Source organism: Aptenodytes forsteri, unplaced genomic scaffold, assembly GCF_000699145.1.
Source record: "Aptenodytes forsteri isolate BGI_AS27 unplaced genomic scaffold, ASM69914v1 Scaffold193, whole genome shotgun sequence".
Taxonomy (NCBI): Eukaryota; Metazoa; Chordata; class Aves; order Sphenisciformes; family Spheniscidae; genus Aptenodytes; species Aptenodytes forsteri.
Genome location: NW_008795405.1, coordinates 9828650 through 9844248, shown reverse-complemented (window position 1 = coordinate 9844248; position 15599 = coordinate 9828650). Strand labels below are relative to the sequence as shown.

The 15599-nt window shown below is 35.3% G+C and overlaps 1 protein-coding gene across 1 annotated transcript in view; it reads left to right on the top strand.

Annotated features, from left to right (window-relative positions):
- The first annotated feature begins 657 nt into the window (after positions 1-657).
- RPS6KA5 (ribosomal protein S6 kinase A5) overlaps positions 658-15599 on the top strand; it is a 69777-nt gene continuing 54835 nt past the window's right edge. The window contains exons 1-2 of the mRNA XM_019472507.1: positions 658-724; positions 12363-12581. Of these exons, the coding sequence (XP_019328052.1) occupies positions 12425-12581 (157 nt within the window). The 5' untranslated portion in view covers positions 658-724; positions 12363-12424. The remainder of the gene's footprint in view (positions 725-12362; positions 12582-15599) is intronic.

Here is a 15599-nt window from a genome sequence, read left to right as displayed (position 1 = left end):
TTCACTTCCCTGCTTCGAAAAATGTCTGTTAGACAAAAAAAATACTCGCAGTGGTATAGATTTGTATAAACGTAGAACCTCTCTCTCCCAAACTCCCCAACAAATGAAACAACTTTGTAGCAGCTTAGATTTTTCTAGACTTGTTGGTTATGTAGACTCAAGCTCTTTCCTACTCGATAGTAGTGGAGAGTCTGTATAGGTTTATTAATCCTATGTTAAATGCATGAATAGTTATTCATTATAGTCTACTTATGTCATCCCAGGCGCCATATAATCCAAGAACATGAGAGTATTCAGGGTGCTAGGGCTAAGGGATGACCTGATTGCTGTCTATGACTATGTGATTAGAGATTACAGACAAGGTGGAACTGGACTCTCTTCAGAGGTGCCCAGTGATAGGGTGAAAGATGGTGTATACAAGCTAGATGGGCTTCAGTTATTATTCTGTGATTTTATACCTCCAGGAACACTGATGGCAGCAAGAAAATTGCTCTCCCTTGCTTTTCAAGTTAAAAGAATACAGTATGCAACTGTGGAATGTCCTTTTAGTGCTGCTTATGTGGTTCATCTGCTAACTTGTTTTTACTGAAGCTGTATGTCAGAATGATGTTTGTGTACTATATATCTGATGTGATTTTTTTTTTTCCTTCAGCAAATTTGACAGGCCATGCAGAGAAAGTTGGCATTGAAAACTTCGAACTCCTGAAAGTTCTTGGAACAGGGGGTAAGATGCACTGTTTTTCTAAGTTGAATGTTGGAAGCACTACTCTTAAGTGTAGTTTTGTTTTCTAGCTGAGATTTTGGTAATTAGAACATTCTTTAGGAAGATATAGCACCCTTGTATTGCATAGCATAATTTTCTTCACTTTTTTTTCTCACAAATATTGTGCAAAATTGGAGGTCACATGTTCTAGCTTACAGCACTTTTGAAGATGCACTTTTTAAAAAAAAGGAAAATAAATGAGTTGAGATTTATGACAATTTAATACAGTTTGTGAAAAATCTGATCTAAGTTAAGGCATGATCTTGATAATTTCATTAAATTTTCAGACTATGTTCTCATGAATTTCTGGAAAAACACAGTAATGTTAGTACATTATTGAATAGGATGCTCCACTCTAACTATATGTTTTAGTTGGCATTGGCTCTACTAGTCTTTTTCTGTCCTATTCAAATCCCAGTAATTTTTAAGATGGAAAATGTGCACTGTTGCATTGTGGATTCCAGCACAAGGTTGGGTATTTGTAGGATGTTGTAGGATTGCTGCCTGTAACCAAAAAAAAAGCTTTGTTTCCCCTTTGTTAAAGGGGGATACACACAGGCCCGTACAAAGACCAAAAGTTAATGGCTTTTATTCTTCTCAGTGTGTTTATGCATTTTTTTGTCAGTATTAACATCAGATGCAGTGTTGAGTAGATTGGGATAATCATGAAGGTGGACTATCATCAAGGTCTGTAGACGTAAGTTAGTTATGATATTGAATTTTGGATGTTATCAGCCATTAACAGCTAGCAGTGAGGCTATAATTGCACAAGCTGCTATATCACTGAAAAGAGCAAAGGGTTTTGATTTTCACATTTAGCTGTCATACAGATTCTTTCAAAAATTCATTAAGCTGTTAAATCACCTGAGAGTACATTTTTCTGTTTCTGAAGTAATTTTTTTTAAATTTAACAGGCTTAACAATTCAACCCTTGCTGCTAAATTTCAGTAGTTAGTGGTAGAGGCAAGGAGGCTCTAATATTCGTAGATATATGTTGCCTGTTCATAGGTAGAAGCAGCTATGCTGTTCTGAAGTGGTCAGTATTGGTCTGAGTGGGGTTCACAAGTGAAATTACTTAATAATTATGCATTTATGTGAGGATGACTTTCTCTCCTACTGATGGAAACATTGGCTGGATTTTTAATGTACGTGTGTGTATGTATATGAAAACCAGTCCCATACCTGAATTTCTTCCTCTTTCCTTACTACTGCCATTAGTCTGAGATCACCTTAATATTACAACTGTTGCATCTGGAATACAAAGTAAGTTTTGGTGGTTTCATAAGTGTTGGTCTTCAAGTTCAGACTAGTAGTAGCCTGACCTCCTCCTACTGCCTTTAGGCAGCACCTCTAAAATACCCCTTTTGCTGCTGTTAAACTGTTGTCTGTCATTCATTGCTACCTTCCACGCTCTCTCTTCTTCATGAACAGATTAGCCAAATTTCTTTTGGCCTGGGATACTCTGAATCATAGCAGGTAGTCCTTAGGCTCATAGTGCAAGGCTATCCTATTCACTCCAGTTAATAGGGTAATTTTTATGAGTGACCCCTTTCAGGAAGGGCTACTTCAATGGGTTGACAATGGGATTGACAGTATGTGTATGTGTGAAGGAAAAAAAAGCTGAGGAAGCATGCCTGTCTGTCTTCATCGTGCTCTAGTGGTCGCGTTGCTCCAGAAACATCTTCTGTCTTAGTAGACTTCAAACTATTTCAAGAACTGACTAAAAGATTTCTGCAAGCTTTAGGAATCCAAGGACACCTTGGGTATCCTGGAATGGCATTTGTAGGAAGAGTATTTTTTTGTCAAGGAAATGCTAGTCGCACTTTTTTAATATGTGTTTTCAATCATGGCCTGAGATTCTTGCTTCGATTAATCTAGACCATCAGGCAGTCAAGAAGCTTTGTTCAGTCATAAGTGTATCACAGCTAAGACTAGTGCACTAGGTATATCAGAGGTTGTGGCTTGCCAATTACTGGACAGCATTAAATGCAAATGACCTGATCAGAATGGAGCTAGATCTGTTTGCTTTTGGGGAAGTGACCAGCTGTGAATTGTCAGTGTTTGCAGTAACGTGGAGTTACTGAGAACAGGACTGGAATGGACTTGAAGAGGTTCTCTAATTGCTTGGCCCAAGACACAATCAGTTATACCTGCATCATCCGCGATGATTCGTTCTTAAAAGCCTCCAGTAGTAGAGATTCTGCAACCTTCCTAGATGTTCTTGCTGAGGATGCTTAATTTCCTAGCTTGAGAAGCATTCTGGGGATTGCAATAAGGAAAATTCCCCTCTCATTCTTGCAAGAGATTTCTGAAAGAACATTATTTCACAATAGGATATACCTGTGTTAAGGCATTTCTTCTGTAAATATCATCCAACAAATTTTTGATGCAGTTCTGAACACCATCTTCACTTTCAGTGTATTTCTAATTGTTATGGTCAGAAGAGTTTGTATCCTTTTCATTGACTTGACAGAGCAGAACAGAAACTGAAGCAAGATGTTGGCCATTTGGCTAAGATGATCCTGAAATGTTCTACTGTGAAATAAATTTTTGTGAGTATTGCGCCTGCTGTTACAGAACCACAGAGAACTTGTATGAATTGATTCTGGTGCTGTTAGCTTAATAACATACAAACTCCTTTGTAAAAACTTAGTTTTTAGAAAGTTCTAGAACGACCTTGTCAATAACAAGAATTATTGTGCAAGCCCTCCATCTTAAGTATGGAAAACCAACTTAAATGCCATAGACCTTGCAGTATCTGCTGCATGTGAAAAGTCTGGGGCTATACATTCAGTTATTTAGCTATCTTACTGACTGTATGTTTTTCCTGTGCAATGTACCTTGCTTAAATTTTCCCCACAACTTCCATAGCAAAGAGATGATTTTTCAAAAACTTTAGAAGATGCTAGCCGCCTGTTTGCATGCAAACTTTGCTAAAAGATCTTAGGTGTGTTGTGTCATGAGTTGTGGGGTCCTGTTTAGGCCTGCAACTTCTTGTTCTTATGCTTGAATTGAGGTTGGAGGAGTGAGTATGACTACTCTGACTTCTCAGTTCTTTGTACCAGAATATATGTTTACTTGGGGGAATGAGAAGAAACATAAAGAAAACTGTCTATAATCACAATAACGTAAGTCAGAAATATTTGGAATAGCAGGGTCTTATTGCAGACTTGTCTTAAATGATACTGTACAAGAGTAAGGCCTCATTTAGAACTTGTACTGTCTTGTACAAAACTACTCTTCTGCATTTCAGTTGTCCTTAGTCTTGCTCACAAAAAATGAAGAAAAAGTTCAGAAGATATTTGCACGCCTTCTGTATTGATAAGTAAGAGTGAATTATCTTGTTCTGTAGTTTTTATTTTATTAGAAAAAGAAAGGAGGATATTTTCTTCAATGTATATCTAACTAGGTTTTATCTATGTATAGTTGGCAATCTAATTATGGTGAAGCTAAATGTTATCCCTCTAAACAGTAACTGCCTGTTGGCTAGGTTGTAAGTTGCAGGTGCTTATTAGATGCCTTTTACCTTTCAGCCAGAAAAAAAAGCGATGATTTCATTATTTCAGAAATTTGAAGTATTTCAAGTATTTTTCAAGTGGTGTGTGTGTGTGTGGGGGGGGGGTTGTTGTTTTTTTTGTTTGTTTGTTTTCCCTTCGTTTTTAATCAGGGTCTGTGGGGAAGGCATGGTGATTCCTGGAACACCATGAGAGACCTCTCCAAACAGTCATTGTATCTCCATTAGTGACTTGCCACCAAATTATGGACAGGATGATAAGAACTATTTTTTTTTTGTTTTGGGGTGTTGGGGTTTTTTTGACAATTCTGAGAACTTCTCTGTTCTTTTACACGAGTAAATTCTATGAAGTTGAAGATGGGGCTGGGGGTTGAGGTCATCTTAGACAAATTGATTCACAGAGACAAAAGGGATACTACTGCTTTTTGGGGAGCAATTTAAAGAAAAATGAGGAAGAGGGCATCTGATGGCTTCTGTTTACATGTTGCTGTATATTTTTAGGCAAGAGCTATCTTTACTCTGGGAGTGAAAGCCTTATCCTGGTGTGAGCTTCTAGGTATTACTGATATTACTGTAATATAGCTAATGCTAAATAAAAGCTGTGATGCTGTTTTAAAATTCTTCACTGTGGAGTTGAGGAGCATGCAAAGTGTTTTCAAACCATCTGATACTTAAATGATCTACAGTAATGCAAGGCAGAATATATTGAAACCTCATAGTCATATTAAGTGATGACCGTAGATGCTATTTTAACTAATTACAATATATTAAATATAGTCTGCTATGAAGCAACTGGAATAACTAAAGAAGATACTCAAAATGTGTTAAACTAAATGATACCTTGCTTAAGTATATGTAATTGTGGTAATTTCATATAGACTTGGTGGTGGGGTTTTTTCAGGTAACAGCAGTGAAGGTTTGTTTAAATCTTCAGTTTTAAGTTTTATTTTTTAAAAAGACAAAGAAAATTAAGATTATTAGAAATAGTATCCTTCTCCTGTGGAAGTGATTTTTTTTTTGTGATAACATTTTCTCCATGCTATGGCTTAGCATAATTTCATACTTATTATTGTCTTCAATTTGCATTTCTTTCTTTCTTGCATTCCTTTATGTCTGGTTTGTTCTTGTACACACTCTCTCAATTGGAAGCATGCTTGTTATGTTTTGCTTTTTGGTGTTAAAAGAATATCATAGTATGCACATTCCTCTTTTGACCCGAGTCTCACAGGAAAAGACAAGCAAAAAACTGAGTTAGTAGCCTTTTAATCTGAGTTGGATCCTTTTACGTTGCATTAAGAAGTTATTAATAGAATAAACTTCCCCACTGAAGAAATCAGTAACACTTTACATCAGTAAAACAAAATACATGACAGTATGCCACTGTTAATAAAGCTATTAATAATGTACTTGTTGCTCTGGGAGCAAATTATTGCTTATTTGACGACTTTGACTTGCCCATGTTCTACTCAGTATATACATTCTGAAATTCCAGTCTCTTTTTTTTTCTTTTAAGTCCTTTTCTCCTGCTGTTACTGTATAGCCTTGCTAATTTGGAATTTTCAGATTTCCTGTCTACTGAATTCATGTTTCTAGCTGTCTGTCCTATCTAGTTAAAGCTTTTTTCCTGTGACGTAGAAAACTAGTGTCTATTCTATAGAACAAGGTTACTTTACAGCAAAGTAATCTAATTGCTTCCCAAAGCCACGAAAGGAACAACAAGAGAAGGTGGCTGTGTTGGTTTATGCACGCCCACTTGGCTTATTTGCTTCATTCTTTGTAAATGTGTTTTTAAAATAAAAAAATTGTTAATGTAGAGTGCATTCTGGGTCATACATTTTTTCACACATAGATTATTCCATTTTTCCTGCTCCACTGTTGCTTCTTTTGATTTTAATAAATGCTGCTTTAGTTCAGTCTTCCAGCTGTGCTTAAGAGACAATACAAGTGGTTCCTGAGCATGTGCCCTAATAATCTGGTCTACTGCTTGAACCTCAGTCTGCTAATGAAGACAAAAAATAATTAGAAACAAGAGTATAACTGCCATATATAAAAAAATATTTTATACATTATCTTTTGGAATTAACTGCTTATATGGGAAGCATATTCTCCTTATATGTGGAAGATACTTAGAATCTGAAGGATATATTCATATGAAGGGAAGAAAATTGGTAGGATGAATGTCAGATTTAAATAATAGGTTCAAAAATCTTGTTACACAAGAAGGTATATTGAAATTCCATCTAAGAGGTCAGAAAGTATTCTGACAAAGTTAAGACTGAAATTAAGTTAGATCTTTCAAAGCATATTGAAGAAAATATAAAATATTCTTCTCTCAGGAGGAGAAAGAAAGAAGTGGGGTTACTATGCTCAGGAGAGTGAGCCAAAATTAGGGAGTGTCTAAAAATAATTCCAAACTCCAATTTTTTACTTCAGTTTCTGCTGAGGAAAGCTATGACGAATACTGAATGGAAGGTGGGATGGTTAATCAGAGACAGTTTGGAAATAAGAAATTATTTTTCTGTACGAAGAACAGACTGAAAAGAGGGGACTGTGTTCAGTCTAAGAACGTGGACACATTTGTGCCATTCATCCATCAGAGAATTCTGAAAGATTCTGGACATTAAATTGGAGATCAGTAGCAAAGATTCTTACTGGAACTAATGTCAGAGGTGGTTCAGTATGACCGGAGAGAAGAACAAATGCAATCCTACATTTAAGAAGGAAGTAAGAAGATGATCCAGGCAGCTATTGGTTAATTTTTCTGACTTCATCTGACTTCAGCAGTATGCAGTGCCTTCAAAGCAATTTTGAAGAAAATTTACCTTAATTTTTGTAATAATTAAAAATGAATGGCATGCTTATCCAGTGGTAGATTGTCTTGAGAGTCTTCTAAAAACTTACTTTTTTAAAAAAAGAAAAAAAGTTAGGCATGTATTGCCCGCCATACCTATTTCCTGTAATAACACTTTTTTTAAAAAGCTAAAGGTAGAAAAGCAAAAAAAGCACAAAAGCATAGTGCTGATAGAAAGTACATTTTAAGATGCAACTTACCCTCTCCTGTCACTTTCTGCCTTTCTTATCATCTCTCACTCACTTGTTTAATGGGACAGGGAACTTGTTCTTGGGGAAATAATAATGTTGAAAAAAGCCAATTAAAGATTCTTGCTTATCTGATATTTAAGGGAAGATGACAGAGGATGCCTCATCTTTGACAGTTTGGTGGTGGACAATAAAAATTGGAAGTACATGTTCAGAATGCTGTTATTTGATCTTTGTTAAGGTTTTTGCTTGGCTTTTTTTTCTGTTTTTAGCTGCTAGAGCTATATGCCTTTCTGACTTTGCCACATCCCAAATTTGAGTTTATATGGACAGATACCTGCACAGTGAGAGTTCTGCCTCCAAATTCTTTAGGAAGATTAAATCTAAAGACTATTTTAACAATAAAAAGTACAGGGGAAAGAGGTCATTAGGCATATATCATGCAAGAATACAGTGGAATTTATTCAAATCATTAAATATTTTGTACCTTCGAGCTTTTTCCTATTGTTCTCTCATGATTATGCTTACACTGATAGTAAAAAAGTAACTTAAGAGAGGTATAGCTTATCTTAACACTTGAAAACTTTGCTTTAAAGCTGTCTGTATACAAATGTCAAGTTTTGATGGATTTAGAAGTCCGCATAAACCATCCTGTGTGCTATAAACAATAAGAATTGCTTGCCTTTTTCTCTGTAAGAATTAGCTGGCATGATGCAATGGCTTAGCATGCTTGCATTTATACAGAAAGAATAAAGAAGCAAAGAATACTTTTTTAAAATCCATTGTCTTTCAGCAAGCGTGTACTTTAGAATATTCTAATGACTTGCTGAATTGTTACTTATGATGATGTGTATTACTATGAACGTGTATGAAAAAGGCGGCAGTGAAAGGAAAGATTTAACCCCCAATTACATTTTTCTGCCTCACAAATTAAGTGGAAATTTAATATAAATTGCTCCTATGAAATCTCTTATTCATCTTCCAGGCCTGATGTCCATATCAGTCTGCAACTAATAATTGCTTTTTTCTTTAACTTTCATTTTATTTCTCTTAACTGCAATGTCAGTCTAACATAGTTTGTGTTTGTGTATGTATATGTGTGTATATATATATATAGTATGTATTATATAGTCTTTTAGTTCTTCCATCATTTAAAATATTTTTAATGAATTTGGGGGGTGAATATTTGGTGACTGTGTGTGTTTCTTTATGGGGGATATATTGCTGGCTAAATATTTCTGCCTTGGAAGTAATTGAGATGTGCATCAGATTTTATGAGAATGAACATTAAAATGTGGCTCTTTGAGAAATTAAAAAAGCTTTTCTGAAGTAAGATTATCAGGTAAGGGTAGTCTTGGAATTAGCTTATGTGCCTTCTCCTTGCTGCCACTCAAATGAATTGCTTTTGCAGTGTTGTCTTTTAAGTAGATTTCTTGTGGTGATATCAGAGATTCTGGTGTTGAATATATCGTGAGTCATTTGATTAAAATAGTGCTACTTAAGATTTATTCTCATCAAAACTGCTGAGAATCCTCATCATTCTGTCAGTCCTTTCCAGATTTCTGAAGAAACAATTTGTACCGTGGTAAAGCTCTATGTTGCAAATTCTTTTATGATAACACTAGTATAGTTTCTAGAGATTTCCTTACAGCTATTACACTTACAGCACAGGAGAAAATTATCTAGTATGTAAAGCTGTAGTTGGTGCTGTTAATATACTGCTAGCATTCTGCCACTGAAGATGCATTATTGTAGGTTTCTATAAAGTGTGATTAAAGATACAGGTAGCCAAGCGTTAAAATCTGCGGGCTTTTGTTTATTTTAATTTAGCTTAACTTAATGTTCTCCAACATTTCTGATAAAACCACTGTTTCCCGGGAACCTAAGGAAACTTCTGTTTAATGCTCTAGACTGGGCTTTTCAGAGAGGCACAAGGAAGTTCAGTGTCAAGCTCCAGCTGAAAATTGGTGAAAACTGGGGCTGTTCCCTTAAGCAGTTGAGAAATGCAAGCTAAGGCCATGCTCTGCACTGTTTTTGTTGTGTTAGTAGAATGCAGGAGTGTTAGCTACACTGTTTGAGAAGTAACTCCTTAAAAAGATATAAATACTACTTTTGGAAGCTCTCAGTAGTACGGGTCTGTTTTTCAGATGCTAAAAATTATTTAACATCCAATATTGGAAAAATAGGTGAATAATGTTAAAATTGTGCATATGCATAACAGTATTACTGTCGTTGCAATATTATGGTCTGTACAACCTTGATTCAGATCACTTGTGTCTGTACATCATGACAGGATTTATGGCCCATATCTATTTTACTACAGTAATCTTTTTACATCTGTGGTTATCAATTTCTTGATGACCAGCTGGTGACTATTGAGTCCCACTTAGATACACTTGAGATCTCATACCTACAATTAAAGTTGAGGAATACAATACTGAACATCTTGAAAAAGATTGTCCTGGGTATCTCACATTTGTCTCCCAAAATAGAAAGATACGTTTACACTAACCTGTTCTGACTCTATTTGTGATTCTTGACAGATAATGTTGTGAAAACTTATTTTATGAAAGCTCTTATTGAGAATAATGGGTTCTATAAAGAAGGCAAGCATGATTCCTTAGGGTGTGATGATTCAGGTAAAGAACTTCTTAAAAAAAGAATTGTTCATTATATGAGCGGTATCAGTTTTGTATACTGAATGAAGCAGAACTCGGTTGTAGGAAAAAAACCACGTCATTTGATAATTTAAAACTCTCTATTACCTGTCTGGTAAAAACAGGAAAAATCTTGAGTTACATGTAGTTACATACTAGGGGCAGTGTATGCTATAGCATTTTTAAAGACTAACTGAACTTGAGTGTCTCACATCAGGACAGTATACTCTGTCTAGTGTATTTACAGTTTTGAGATACTTGAGCATTCTGTTTGAGAAAGTAATGTCAAGATAATTATAGATGTTGGACAAAACACCCAGCTGGTTCAGTTTTCTGTCTCATGATGGCTTAAGGAGACCCTACAAGAACATGGAGAGGCATATGATAATGGTTTCCGTAGTGAACTTGTAGCAGCCTGCAGTTTGGGGTCTGCCTGAGACAGATTCTCTTCTGTGTTTAGCAACACTTGGTATACTTTTCTCTCCCTCAAGGGTTTATACAATCTTTTTGAACTCATCTACACTTCCGACATCTGCAGCATAACATAACAGTAGTTCCACAGCTTAACTACATATTTGTTTGTGTGTTTTGGGCAGTTCTTAATCTTGATACCTAATGATTTCATTTGTTACCTTAGTTATTTTATTTCTAGAAATAATGAAAAATTGTTCTTTACTTAACTTCATACAATTTTTGATTTTTAACTCTCTAGCATCTTCTGAAGTATTCTACTCTTTCAGGCTAAATAAAAAGTCTAAGTGTGTTTAGTTCCCTTCATAATTAAAAGAATTCTTTTTATCCTTTTCTGTGGTTTTTTTTAACATTCTCCTATACTTTTTGTTTCTGATGGAGGGAAGGGGAACTGGGGACAGAAGAGAGGGGAGCCCGAAATAGTGTGCATCAGTCAAGATATGGGCACATGAAGATTTCATACCACAGCATAAGGGATTTCTGGTTCTGTGTTGAAGGTTTGGGGGATGGTACATCTGTGTCATTTTTCCCCTTCAATACTTTCCTTGAAGTTCTAACATTCTATTTGCTTTTTGGATTACCACTGGTGTCTTCTCATAGGGTTGTCTGTGGTAACTCCAGGTATATATTTTTTTTCCCTCAGTTGTAACACTATGCACAACTAATTATTATCATACTTGACATAAATTACTCATTTACGTCTTTGGAATTTTATCTGCCACTTTATTTTTCAGCTACTTAATATTTTGATACTGTGGTACAGTTTTCAGCAGTCAGCTTCAATTTCTGTTGCAGTGGATAATTTACTAAACTAAGAAAATCAGCTTCCTCACTGTTCATATATGACTGAATCAGGCAGGATGAATTCTTGTGGTGACCTCCTTTCACTGAAAAAGCTGAATATTTATTTTTAACCTTTTGGTTTTTTGTCTGCTAATATAATTCATTCATAAGAGGACCCCCCTCTTTGCACCCATGATTGTTCAGTGTTTTTAAGATGCTTTTGTAAGGGAACTTAAGTACCTTGGAAATCTAAATAAGTTAACCATATCATTGTTCCTTCCTCCTGATTCCTTTGAGTGATTATTAATAAAAATAATTATTACTATCTACAAAAGTAATACTCATTCTTTCACATAGTATCCTGTTTGTGTATCTGCTAATTCTAACCTTTATTGTTTCTACAGGTTTGCCTAGCAGAGGTATCAAATTTACCTGTGTCCAGTACCCAGGAGCCCTTTTTATTTAAGAAAAAAAAAAGTCCGTGTTTGCCACTTATTACTCCAGTATGGAGTGTATTTTTAACCAAATATGTAAACAGAACACCTAGACTCCATAATTTAAAACTCTGGAAACACTCCATTTTGGTCCTGGTGACTTTTTTACTGTTTGTGTTCTTAAAACTTTCTTTTTGAGATAATCCCTCTAGCTTATTCTCATTTAAGTCCAGCATGGGAGCCTCAAAGTTCCTATGTACTAAATACTGATGGGAAGAATTCATTGGCTTTTCTATGGGTTTTTGGAACTTCACTGCTGTAAAGCCAGTAATGAAAGTGTATAAGGTGTGCAAATATGGGCAGACTATAGCATCTCTCTTACTCCAAACTCTTGCTAAATTCTAGGTATGGGAGTTTTAGGTTATTACAGAGAAAGAAATCATCAGCTTTTAAAATTGTTTTTAAATACTGAAACTGTTTGATTGTTTCTCCCACTCTTGCTGTGTTCAGTCACTAAGCTCATTTGGTTGAAATTTTGCTCAGAAAAGGTCAGTTTGAAACAAAAAAAGTGTTCTGGAAGATTTTAGCCTGAATGGTTACTGTTTGCCATAACAATGAGTAATTGAAAATAATATCAGCCAGACCTGTAGTACGAGTAGGTGACTTGTTTTTTTTTTTCTCTCCACTTTTTCTTTTTTAAGCCTATGGAAAAGTGTTCCTAGTAAGGAAAGTAAGTGGCCATGATGCTGGAAAGCTATATGCCATGAAAGTACTGAAGAAAGCGACAATAGTTCAAAAAGCCAAAACAACTGAGCACACAAGGACAGAACGACAAGTGTTGGAGCACATTAGGCAATCACCATTTTTGGTCACATTACATTATGCCTTCCAGACAGATACAAAGCTTCATCTCATTTTAGGTGAGTAGTTTTCAGGATTCAAGTCTTATGTTAAAGAAAAAAAAAAAAAATCTGCCCTTTTATCTCCTTAATGTTTTGTAGGTTTTTTTTCATGTGGTCTTAAGTACTACTGTGTGTTTGGCGATTGTGTGAGAGACCATAGGAAGTAAAACACTGTTCATCTTCAACAGTGTCTGTGTTTGTGGTTTTCCTGTTTGAAGTTCAGTGTGCTACTCTGGCTTGGGGGTGGAGGGGGAAGTATTATCAGTGACTTAAATGCAGCAAAAATGTATATGACCATAAGTACCTAAACCAGAGAAATATTTTCTTGAACTTACCTAGAAGATGAAATTTTGATTGGCACTTTTTTAACCATTATTATATACATACTGCATTAGTTTTCATTCATGGTAGCAATTTGTCTGAAAATCTGTAGAAAAAGTTCTTAATCTGTATGAATATGGGCATTAAAGTGATTCAGTTTATTTTCTCTGCATGCTGCCTTTGTGTATGTGGCACAGAGGTTATTGGTGGGGTGGGATGACCAAACATGACTTTTGTTACTGGGATTAGTTGGTAGGAAAGAAGAAAAAAATTAAGGAAATATTTAAGCAGCAGAAAGCCTTCTAGTTCAAACATACTGCACATTTCACTGTGAGAACATGTTGTATATTGTCCTCAATGTCATCAGTGTTTTTGAAATGTTGTCATCTGTCTGAGAGGACAGGGCTACCTGTCACTATGCTGACCAGTTAGTACACTGTTTTAGCACTGAAATGCTACGAACTGAAAGATCGTATCAGGCAGGTCTCTTTTTCTGAACAAATGTGCTCCTAATGTGGGCGATGCCAGTTAAAGATGATTGTGCTTTCATTTATTTCTGGTCAAATTCGTTACAACACTGGAATCTACAAGTTGTTGGTACAGTTTCCTGCTGTAAAACCCTGGTGAAAATACTTGTATTGTGGATCAGCTTCTTGTTTTATATACTTCATTTTGGTAAGTTCTACCAGTAACTTTCGTAAATCTCCATTTACGAGAGATGCTTGATAATGAACTATTGTATAGCAAGCCTTACTAGAACATTCTTCGTTCCACTTCTGTCCTTGCCATTCTGCTTTCCATTTTGATGTGCAAAACCACATCTATTTCTGTAGCATTTGCAAGGTTGGCAGAAGACTGATCAGGAGCTTTCTTAGGGTTTTCAACTCCGATATAACTTCTGTATATGTGTGTCTCTCCATTTCCTACTGCTATCCTTTTTTTGGGACAGTAACGTTTTTGGGAAAGATGCGGAGATTAAGGAGTTAATTCCTTTTGCTTTATTCCCCAATTTCCTTGCCTTTGAAGAGTCCTGTCTTTCTCAGGAAGATGAAGGATTTTTCCTGATAATAAGGAACATCTACTTCAGGAGCTGGAAAAGAGTATTAAAATGGACTCTAAACCTTACTGCTTCAGGAAGCATTTGCTGCCAAAACTTTTTGTTATGAAACCATTTGATCTTTGAGTATTGAGATACTTGCATGTTTCAATTTTGGGGTGTTAAGAGGCAATCCAAAACCACACATTTCTGTGCTGAAAGTAGAGCTTGTTGATAAGGCTTGGTACCACTCTAAAATTAGAAATATTTCTACCTTTCAGATCAGCAGCAAATTTTGTGTTTGGAATGTAAGATGTATTTGTAAGAAAATTACAAGTAATTTTTAAAGACTGCTTACTTAGAGTATTTTAAAAGAACTGGAAAATGAATGATCAGGTTAATGCTTTGATGCAAAATACGTTTTTGTAGTGAATTATTTGAAGAAGTAAATGGTCCTTTTAATTGAAGTGAAGTTTTGCAATTCCTTTTAGCTCATAACTTCCATTTATTGAACCTTTATTAACAGGCTGATTTAGACATTAAACTAATAAAAATTTATTAATGTTATGAATCTACACCACTGGCTGTCAATTCTTAGGAAGGTGTTCTATGTGTATTTAGTTTCATCATATACTACAGTGAGATAATACAGGTATCTGAGGAGCTCAAGCTTAAATGGAGTATTCACTAGATTCCTTTTGAAAATGAGAGTTGAAAATTGTAATAAGGATTCTTACAAATTCCTCTGACTAGGACATTAAAGAAATATGTAAAATATTGTCACAGGTTGGAAAATGCTAAAGAGACAAAGAAAAAGTTAGTAATACATTGATAGCTTTGTGATTCCTTGATGTTAACCTTTAATAATTAAGGTTGGGGGTTTTTTTAGTATTTAAGTTATTGATTAATAATTTGGAAAAAATTTTGAAAGATTAAAGGAGACAAAATGTGAACATGTATTATAAATATTATAGTACCATTCTTTAAATCCAGATATTTTTTGCTAGAATGCAGTTTAGATCCCATTAGAAACATTAAAAAAAGACAGCAAACCAAAACAAAAAACCTCACACCTGAGATGGATGTAGTTACCTAAAAATAAATAGATAGTAATGGAGAAATTTAGGTGACAAGGATAATTAGAAGGCCAGAAAATCCTCTTAAGTGAAGGAACAATTAAAAGCTTGACATTGTATTCTCATAAGAATCAAAGAGGAGGGAGCCCGGTAGTTCTGAAGAACATTACATAGCAGATAGCAGGCATGTGCCCATTTTACACTATAACACAATGTTAAGGTGATGTTTAAAGCGAGAAATTCAAAGCTGATGTACAATTAAAGGCTTTTTGTTTTGTTTTTTTGCTTTCCCACAAAGTCTACATGAATACATTCTCAGAATATCAGTTGGGGCCAGAAAGGCCTGAATTTTGGGGGGAAACCAGTCTCTGCCTTTGTTTTTGTACCTAGCTGAACTTGGTGTATGAGCAACATGTCATTTCAGTTTCAAGAGGTTTTCGAATTGGAGTCTCAGTGCAATATTTAATACAGTTCTTTATGCCATCAGATTATATAGCCATATGAATTTAGTCTGGATCAAGTGCAGACGTGCAGCTGCATTTCTGCCAAACTTCCAGAATACAGGGTTTGCAGTTGATTCCAGTTTTTAGGTTGACGTTAAAC